Below are 10421 nucleotides of genomic sequence, written 5' to 3' on the forward strand. Positions count from 1 at the left end.
GAAATTGTTGAAAAAAAATAATACGATAAATATTCCAATTAATTAAAAATGTCAGATCCAGATTCATAAACCTTAACTTGCAATACACTTATAATAAAATATTTAATTAAAAAATTAAAAAATTACTAAACCTACTTTTCTAAGTGTTCAACCTTCTCCCTCAACCTAGGCGTGTCCGCGTTCGCCTTTTCCAATTCGAGTCGAAGCTCAAAGTTCTCGGCTTCCAACGCTAAGTTCATTTTCTCCAAAATATCTTTAGTCATTTCCAATTTCTCTAACTGACTAACAACATAGCTGTTACCCTACAAAACATCGATAAACATAAAGAAACAACTCAACAACGAATCAGAAGACTGCAAACAAAGAAACAGACCTGAGAAATTGTCTCTAAAGCAGCAATACGTGCTTTTTGCTCTTCGATTTTGTGCAAAAGCTTCTCATTATCTTCGTTCTCCAACCTGTCGGACAATTCTTTGACACGTTCGCGTAAAGTTTCGCACTCTTTCTGAAGATCTCCCATTATATTTTGTCGAACAGTTATTGGTCGAGCTGATAGATTTCCAGCTGCTGTGTGACCTTCTGATTTCAATTTGTTTTTTAAATACCATTTTTCCCTTTCCATACACGAAACCACCGATCGAAGTTTCTCGTAATTCGTGAGTAATTTCGAGTGTTCCTCCGTTTTTTCTTTGAGCTTCTCTTTCAACTTTTCGGCAGTTTGTTGCCACTTCTTCTGCTTTTCCCACAACGATAGCTCTTCCGCTGTCTACGCGATATATTTTGAAATTTTTGTACATATTACTAATGTGGTACATTTATACCAGTTAGATGTAAAATTGTTGAAGTAAGTGTACCTTGGCTTTCTTCGCTTCCTGAGCTAAATATTCTCTGTCTAACTGCACTCGAGCTTTCTCGAGTTCTTCTTCCAAGGACTTTACTTTACGTTCAAGCAGAATTTCGCGCTGCGACGTTTTCTTTTCTTGTGCCTTTACGGCCATATATCTATGACGAAGGTAATTAGAGAGGGTAATTCAAGGGCGATTATGGTTAAAGGGTTCCTCCTGTCTCTTGTATTTTCGTTCGAATATACAAATAAAAAAAGAAAAAAAAAAGAAAACAAATCGTATCAAAATTAAAACAAATAAATTTTGTGTTACGCAGAGGATTCTATTTTCATTAATAATTGGTGGATTGGTCCAAAAATTCATTTATTTGTAGACTGCAAATTTTTATGTATTCATGGAAAATTTAAATGCCCAAGGATTCACAGAACGCACGTATTGTGCATTTAATATTCAAACCTATCAGTTCAAAGTTTCAGTATCCGCATAAATTTCCAGATAAAAATACCCAAAGAATAGAGATTTGAAGGGACTTTATAAAAAAATATCACGATGGACCTACTCCTTCAGATCTACTCGCAAAAATATGAATTTGCATAAACGACTGCAGTCTATTTATTAATTTTTTGAGCGCAACCTATGGGCTTTCAAAGACGAACATTTTATCTAAATTTTATTTTAAAAAGGTCCTATATGACTTCTATCTATGACCCATATGTTCTAATAAAAATCATGAAAAATATTTCTGTATCCATTGGGAATCGAATTTACTATATTAATACATTATACGTTCTGTTTTCTCGCTTTTCGCCTATCACAAAAATACCTGCGACTAAGTTGTTGCTTCAAATCAGAAATTTCGTTCTTATACATTTTCTCCTTTTCCAACAACGACTGCAGCTGTTTCCTCACTGTATCTGTATGATCCTGTTGCTGTAAATTATCGTGACTCTGTGTAATTTCGTGTATCTTCAACTCTGACTCGCCATGAGTTATCGCTTGCCGTGATCGAGTAGCAGATCCCATTAATTCAACTTCGTTCTTCGTCGAGGAAAAAAGAAAGTAATCAAATATACGTAATAAAATAACATTTAATATAAATTTCCAAAGACCGTGAAGAATCTATGGTACCTGCAGCTCCTGACACGCAAAACTAAGCTGATTTATCTTATCATCTTTCTCTTGCATCTCTTTCATCAAAGACATATTTCCTTTCGTGACCATCATACGATTTTCACATAATTGTTTTCGTAACGTGTCCGCTTCTGATTGCCATTTTGCCAATTCTCCGAGATAGCTCTCTAACTCGCTTTTATGCTGTTCTTCTAGTCTAATAAAAAGCGATAGTTCAACATCTGATTGTCTTTTTCAGCTAACGACATATTAAATAGAAACGATAGATATAGTGTGATCGTAAATTAAAGCTTCGACTTTGGTTATAGTCTTTGAATTTCTATTTTTCATTCTCATTCTCGTTTTGACGAGCAAAGGACGTTGTCAATGTTCCAAGAGAAACTTCAGTACAAAATTGAATATTAACAATAATTTTTTATGTATCTTCCACAAAAGTAAGAAGCTTTGTAAAGATAGAAAGATACGATTGGATCAAGAATGGCCGAAACAATGCATGAACACACACAAACTAGATACATCCGTACAATTTTAGCTATCCTAATTTTTAGTTATCAGTACAAATGCTGTTGAATTTTACATGTTTTTGTGGATCTAATCTCACTACCGCAAACTTTCCAACGAATCTGAATCCTTTTTTTACTAAAAACGACTATAGTCGCTAAACTTTGGATTCTTATGCATTCGTGGGTAAATTAAAAATGCACAAATTCACCTAATGCATATAACATATAAAAATATATAAAATGTTCAAAATTGAGTTACTCGTCATAATTCTTAGATAGGTTTCATCTTTGCAAAAATTCGCAGTCCAGTAATCTCCCAGAAACAGGGATTTCAATCAAATTCTAATTGGTTTCTCGGCTAATAGTGGAATCAAAACGCGTAGACTTTTAACTGCTAATTTTCCGACCTCACTATATCCTTTCTACCTACAACGATACCTTTCCCTCGTACGATCCACATGATTCAGCCTTTCCTCGGCCAACCGATGCCAACGATCGCTCAGTTCCTTAGTTATACACAAATCTGCCTCCAAAGTAGAAACCTTCTCTTTCAACCTAGCAACCTCTTCCGTCTGCATAACGATATTTCTTATATCATCAATTTTCGACTCAGCTTCTTGTACTTTTTCAATCAATTTCTCTGGCTCGTCTCTCCTATCATCTTGCCTCTGTTGAATTCTTTGAGTATCGCTTTGCATAGATAGAATACGACTCTGCAAACTTCTGATTTCTTCTTGTAGTCGAGCTGCAGCCTTACTGTGCTCGTCTCTGTCTTCTTTCAACAGGTTTTGATATCTGCCTATGGTCTCCTCCTTTTGACTGACAAGCTTTTGCAAGCTGTTTATCGTCGACTTCAAAGCAAGCTTCTCACTACAGTCAGTGGTAGGGCGTTGTACACGAAGCGAAAGCTTGTATTCTTCAATTATTCTCTCTTTTTGCGCCAGTGCTAGGTCTTTGCTTTTTATTATCTCGTTCAACGAGTCCACCTTCGCCTGACACTCTGCTATCTGTAATTCGTACTTGATTAAAGCGGAGGAACGTTCGGAGCTGAGCTTCAGAGCTTGATCCAATTGTTCTCGAAGTAACGACATTTCCTGATCACCTTTTCTTTCTATCGCATCTTTCTCTGCTTTTCCTCCGTGTTCTACGTCTACTTTTTCTCCTATCATTTCCTTCGTCGTTTTTATCGTTTCTTTATATCGTGTATCTTCTTTAGAATGAATCGTTTCTTCCTTTTTTTCTTTGACTTCCATTTCTTTCGACGTTTCTTTCGTTGGCTCTTTCGCCGTTTCTTTTGCTTTCTCCTTAAATTTTCCATCTTCTGGATCACTTTCTTTGGAAAAAGTGGTCTGAACTTCAATATCGCTCGTTTGTTTCTTGTCCAAGCAACAAGTGTAGGGATCTGTTTGCATTTCTCTTGGTTTCGTCTCTACGATTGCTTGAATCGACGCATGCTTGTTTTCTGGTAACTTTGGGCTCGTTGGGTCATTCGTATTGGTTTTGGATCGTTGATCTTGACCTTTGCTCCATGCTTTCTGGATCTGTATCATCTCGTGCTCCATTTCGGTTATTACCGATTCGTATTCCGTGAATTTGTTGTTGGCTATTTGGATCTCGTACTCTAGTTGTGTTATCTTTCGTTTGCACTTAAAGTCCTGATCAATTGTTAATTGTTAATTTAAAGCAAACCATCTAACTTGAAATAAATCCAAAATAAAAATCAACGAAGGAAAATAATAAAGGACGAAATACGACTGAATGCAACTATTTTCAATGATTAATAAATTAAAAAGTTTGTAAATTATTATGACTCTACTTATGTTTAAATTAATTAATCGAATCAATCGAGTTTTTAGAATGGATTAAAGAAAATTTGTTTGAAGTATATACAGAATAAAGTACACATCGAATACAGAAATAAGAAAATATGGAGACAGAAAAATATTAAAAAGAATACGTGGCCATTAACAGAAAAAACATTTTGCTAAACAATTTGATAAAAACACGTACGTTCAGAGTATACTGCGAATATTCTGAAAATCGTTGCATAATATCTTGGACACTGTTGCTTCCAATCTGTTGTTCTAGTATATCTTTCAAACTTTCAACGATTTGTAAGCGATTACTTAATGTTTCCTGTTGCTGCTTAGCATTCTCATGGCACTCTTTCGCTTTTTTCATATCCGAATCGATATTCTGACGTTCGTCTTTGAGTTTCATCGATAACGAAATTACTCTATCTAAAGCGCTAATCGAAGTGGAGCCTGCGTACTGATTTTGCAGAAATCCTATCACTTCTATATACATTCTGCAAAAAAATTCTTATTAATTGAATACCTGTATATCATGAAATATAATAGAAAATAATATCTCTCTAATAAAATAAAATAATTCTCTGTAATAGAAATGCAAAAACAAAATCTTCTCCAGCAACAATCTTATACTTCAAAATATACTTCGTTAAAAATTCCAATTTCTAACTTACCTATATATTTAAAATTATAATTAATTCTATAATTCCAGTATTTAAGTTTAACTTCTAATCTATGTATGTATTAAGAAATTCGAAGATTTATTTTTAGTGTAATTCTAATTTACTAATTTATAATTCAAATTTTAAACAATTGTCAATTTATATATTAAAAATTCTGAAATGTTTACTTAATTTCTTAATGCAAAATTCATCCATGTCGTCAGAGGAGATCGGAAGTTTATGAAAAACAATTTCACCTGCAACGATTATCGCATTGTTTTCGACAATCCTGCACGTAAGTGCGCAATCCTTCGCAAGTTGTCCTCGATTTATCAAGTTCTTCCTGCAAATACGACACCTCATTCTCCAATCTAACTTTCCGCGTATTCAACTCCATCTCTAACAAATTTTTATTCGCCAACTCAAAATCCAGCCTGGAAATTGTCGCTTTGTCTTCACTAACAGCTTGCAAATTTAATATGTGATGCCTGAGATTGTCCAATTCCATCGTTTTTAACGAATTCAACGAATATTGCTGCTTAGCTTCCTCTTGAGCAATCTGCAGTTGTTTCTTCAGATTTTCAATTTCTATCTGAAGAACTGCATTGTTGTCTTTTAATTCTTGCACTTTATTATCATCTACTTGTTGAGTCCTCTCAAAGTGCAAATCTTTGGATAATCTTTTATGCAGAATAATTAATTCTTCTTGCAATTCAGACTTAGCAGCGGCCACTTCTTTAAGATTTCCCTCGCATTTTGACAATTGAGTCTGTAAAATTTCATGCAGACTAGTCACGTGATCAGCTCGTTGCTTTTCTAAAAGTTCTCTAGCCTCAGCTTCTCTCAATTTTTCCGTCAAATTTAAATCCTGATCGCTTTTGCTATGAATTTCTTTTTGCAAATACTCTACAACTTGATCTTTTTCTTGAGTTATCAATTCCAATTCTTTCTTTAATATTTCCATCTCATTGTCATTTCCTAATACTAAATTATTTTCCATCATATTACGAAAACGTATGCTTAATTCTTCGTGTTTCTCTCTTAATTCATTGTAAATGGCTGAACTAACAGAGTTGAATAAGTTGCTCTGCAATATCGATAACTCGCGTTCGAGGATTTTGTTGTGTTTGGTAAAGTCAGCCAATGCTTTGTTTAAATAATTTTCATTTCTAATTGCTTCTTTTTGGGTCTGGTAAGCTTTCGTTGTTTCCTTATTCAACAATTTTTGAAGAGCAAAGTTCTTCCTGTTTGCAATTAAAACTTCGCTGGAAGCTTCTGCATATTCTTTGGTCTTAATCACGAAAGCTTTTCGAATCTCATCTTCGCCATCTTCCAATATCTTCGCACTCTGCTCGTAAACATCGAGCTTATGTTTCAACTTTTCAATTTCGTTTTTAAGCTCATCGTTTTGTTCTGTTAAGGAGGTCTTTTGTTTCTCCCATTCTTCTGTCTCGTTTTTATAGGCTTCTTGTAATCTATTCATTTCGATAAGATACGTAGTTATTTTTTCGCTGTCTGAGTCTTCGGTGTACACTTTATCGATATCGCCATGTACATTCAAAACCAACTTGCGCAGCATGTTATCCTTTCTTTGCAGTTCTTTTCTATAATTATTTATACTTCGTAATAGCAATTTGTTTATTTCGTTGATCCATATATTAGTGAAATATACAGCAACGATTTAGAAGAATATTTATAAATGTAGAGGATGGCCAAAAATAAAAGATTCTAAGTTTGAAGTTTGAGGGATAAAATTATTCTAAAAAATGTCTGGTGACTTTGATATGTAAATTATAGTTTAATACACATTCAATGGTCCATTAAAAAATTGTGTTGTGATTGCAATAGGAGGAAAATAATACCATTTCAATTAAACACATTCGGTGATTCATTATAAAATTTCCTCATATTACAGAAATCAATCCTTATTTATATAACCAATTTAAATAATTTTATCCTTAAAACTTGAATTAAATTTCATTGAAAAACGAAGCCAGATATTTCGAATCTTCATTACAAGCATTATAAATTTACCTCAATTGTTTAACTTGGCCTCTCAATTCAGCATTGCTGCCCTGCACAACATTCAAATTCTCCTGCAACCTCATCGCAGGATGATACCAGCCTGCTAAATGTCTCACATCTAACGCCTCTAACAACCTTTCTAAAGTATTAGACTGTATCTCCACACTACTTTTTCCTACGATATTAAACGATTAATCATCTAACTTATACATATAAAAAAGCAAGACTAATAAAGAATACTTTTTAACAATACAACAAACGCAATATACAAACATGATTAGTATACGTGTGTTCAATAGTTTACGTGTGTTATGAAAGATAGAAATTCGAAATAGAGAATGAAGAAGCAATTTTGTCGTGGAAAGAAGGAAAAATTTGTGCATCATTAAAGTACCATTAAAAGTAGCGAAAATTCACCGTCTTGGTTTCGGATACTGTCCAAAATTTCATGCATCCCTGTTCTAAGGGCTTCGTTCTCCTCTATAACTAACTGGACATTTTCTTGCAGCTCAGAAACATTTAATTTCGAATGCCACATAGGTGTAGATTCCGCCAGTTTGGTCGAATGGAAAAATTCGCCAGTATCATTTACAGTAGCATCCGAAACATCTAATTCTTTCGATGACTTTTTACATAATTTATATTTTAACACCCTTATCTAAAATATTAAGGTAATCCAAGGAAAAAAAAATTGTTCGATTCACAATCGAAAAGGAATTATTTTAATTCAATCGACAAATATCGTCATTGAGTATTTGCTTCTTACGTCTGAATTTAATTCTAAATTTTCCTCGACGAGCAATTTATTTTGATGCAGAAGTTCCGTCAATTTCTTTTCCTGCTCTCTACGTTTTGCTAAAGCGTGTTCGATGGAAACCGATTCGTCTTCTGGTATACCTAATTTTTCTCTACAATCCATATTATTAACATATGTGCAATGAAAGCTTTCAAAAGGTGCAGTGGTCTTACAATTACCTAAGGGTTATAATTTCCATTTCCTGATACGAGTTTAACATCTCTAATTTGTTCACCACATTAATTAAATCTGTTATACGCCCACTCTTGCTCTCCAGTTCACTTTTTAGATTTTTTATTTCGTTCAATGCGTCTGTTAAAGCTTGATTCTCGTCCTCATATTTCCTCAACGTTCCTAATACTTCGCACAACTGAATAACATGAAATGTTTAAAAGACCTGAGACTAATATAAGTGTTTGTTAAATAAAATATATCTAATGAACTGACTTTGCCACTTTTTGACTCCGCATCTTCCTCCGCTTCGTTTAATTTAATTTGCAAATTAGATATCTGTTCGTTCGCATCCTGTAATTTTTTTAACAAATCCTTCTGCTCCTTCTTTTTGTCGATCTTTTTTATCCTGAAGGAAATATCAATGAAATTTTAACCACAGATCGATTATATTCAAAACCTTTATTTCCTTAAAAACGATTATGTACATACTTTTGAGCATCTGTTTTTAACTTTTCTATGAGAGTTGCACTTTCGTTGATTTCAACGGTGGCTTCAGATAATTTTGTTTTTAACTCGAGTATAATTTTATCACGATGATCTATCTGCTCGTTCAAGTGGACGATTTCGGATTTATTTTGCTCTTTGACAGAGGCCACGGATTGCATGAAAGACTGAGACAAATGTTCTCTTAATCGCAGAATTTCATCGTCTTTTTCATCTAATATTGCCTAACAAATTTTGAACGAATTAAAACGTGTGAAAAGCTTCATAATCTTACTTTAATCCTTTAATTCCCATAGGCATCAACAGATGCAATCTTCCATTTATTCAAAGTACAAGTAAACGTAAATAATTATAATATAAAAAAATGTGTTTGATTTTCGTTTACTTTTTAAATTACCAACATTTTGGTAGGACAGTGAAATACAGTAAGAAAATTTATAAATTCTAATATTAGACTAAAAGAATAATATTGTAAATGAATATCAGAACAGTTTCAAAATTTTTTAATTCGTATCAATAAAAGCAGAAATTAATAAAATTAATCATATAGCATCATAAACTGAGCTTTGGGAATTAAGGTTGCATTACAATACGATATACCTTCCATTCATTGATTCTAGCATCAATTTGTGTACTAAATTCATCTATTGCTTTATCTCTATCTAACTGCTGAGCTGTTACTTCCTCAACCTGTGTCACCAATGCTGCGTTTTCTCGTTCTAAGTTAAATATTTTTTCTGTAAAAAATACATTCTTGCAGTTTGATCATAAAACTGAACCTGTTTATAACGAACTAAACAACTTTTCATTTTAATAACCTTTATATTCTATAGATTTGATTTGTGCAGAACTTAGTTCTTCGGTCATTTCATTCATTTTATACGTTGCATCTTCCATTTCTTGAGTTAAAGTGGTTAACCGTCCTTTTAAAACTAAATTGTCCCTTTCAAAAGTCTATGGAATTACAAAGATGTAAACAGAACATTCTAACAATATTTTGTTCCATTTGAAACTCACCTCTAATTCTGTCATAAGAATTTTAATCTTTTTATTTTTGCCTTGCAAAGCATCGTCATAATCAGTGCTTTCAGATACATCTACGTGCTTAAAACAAAATAACATGGACAGTTTTATAAGAGGTTTTTATATCTTTGCTGTATTACTAATGAAATATCTTACTTTAGATACATCGGTGGTTTCATGTTTTGGATCGGAAGTACCCCATTCTATCATATAAAATGAAACATATTTTATAATATACTTTCATTGCAATAGAGTAATAAAGTAAACCTTGATTAAAATTATACTTCAACTAAAGAATACACACGATTTACCTTTCTTTTTACGCTTAGCAGGTTCAGGTTTTAAGGAAGAAATGGTTTGTTTTAATTCGCCGCATTCTAAAAGTAGTGACTCTACCTATTAACAAAATAAATTTCAGAATATCACACAAGAATACTAATTATTAACCTACATAAATACTATTCTATATTTGACAAGGAAAGACATGATAGAAGAATAAGAAAGAGTGCTGCATTTTATTGAATAAATATCACACAAATAACAATAGAGTTATTCTATAAAGAACAATTCGTGTTGAATAAAAATGTTAAATGATTATTTTTACTTGATTGTCTTTGTATTGCAGTATTTCTTGAGATAGTTTCATCAAAGTTCGTAGGTTATGTATATCACTAATATCGTCAACGTCGCAACTGATCACAGCAGGATAAAGATCCTCCATGTCATCGTCGGTTAGTGACGATGGATCCGCTGATAATATACGATCCCAATCAGTACGACCCATTTTTCGCGATAATTGTTTATTACCACTAAATATAACCCCACTATTTCTACGTAATCAGTATGTTTGACGTTTACCAGCGACGCCTGCCAGCTAGTTGTCATGGGAACTCGTTTTCAGCGTTTGATCCGACATCTGGCGAGAACTTAGAAAACTAATACGAAGA

At 33.2% G+C, this 10421-nt stretch overlaps 1 protein-coding gene across 1 annotated transcript in view; it reads right to left on the reverse strand.

Annotated features, from left to right (window-relative positions):
* Window positions 1–10380, reverse strand: part of Cep290 (Centrosomal protein 290kDa) — a 170031-nt gene extending 159651 nt beyond the window's left edge. The window contains exons 1-20 of the mRNA XM_076620348.1: window positions 10079–10380; window positions 9786–9870; window positions 9631–9677; window positions 9469–9555; window positions 9270–9405; window positions 9052–9188; window positions 8437–8675; window positions 8221–8353; window positions 7953–8143; window positions 7744–7885; window positions 7395–7635; window positions 6987–7152; window positions 5210–6556; window positions 4490–4787; window positions 2918–4134; window positions 1974–2172; window positions 1669–1883; window positions 855–1002; window positions 374–766; window positions 136–302 (exon numbers count right to left, since the gene is read on the reverse strand). Coding sequence (XP_076476463.1) covers window positions 136–302; window positions 374–766; window positions 855–1002; window positions 1669–1883; window positions 1974–2172; window positions 2918–4134; window positions 4490–4787; window positions 5210–6556; window positions 6987–7152; window positions 7395–7635; window positions 7744–7885; window positions 7953–8143; window positions 8221–8353; window positions 8437–8675; window positions 9052–9188; window positions 9270–9405; window positions 9469–9555; window positions 9631–9677; window positions 9786–9870; window positions 10079–10258 — 5768 coding nt within the window. The 5' untranslated portion in view covers window positions 10259–10380. The remainder of the gene's footprint in view (window positions 1–135; window positions 303–373; window positions 767–854; window positions 1003–1668; window positions 1884–1973; window positions 2173–2917; window positions 4135–4489; window positions 4788–5209; window positions 6557–6986; window positions 7153–7394; window positions 7636–7743; window positions 7886–7952; window positions 8144–8220; window positions 8354–8436; window positions 8676–9051; window positions 9189–9269; window positions 9406–9468; window positions 9556–9630; window positions 9678–9785; window positions 9871–10078) is intronic.
* Between the last annotated feature and the right edge of the window lie 41 nt (window positions 10381–10421).

The sequence above is a fragment of the Bombus vancouverensis genome, chromosome 8, assembly GCF_051014615.1.
Source record: "Bombus vancouverensis nearcticus chromosome 8, iyBomVanc1_principal, whole genome shotgun sequence".
NCBI lineage: Eukaryota > Metazoa > Arthropoda > Insecta > Hymenoptera > Apidae > Bombus > Bombus vancouverensis.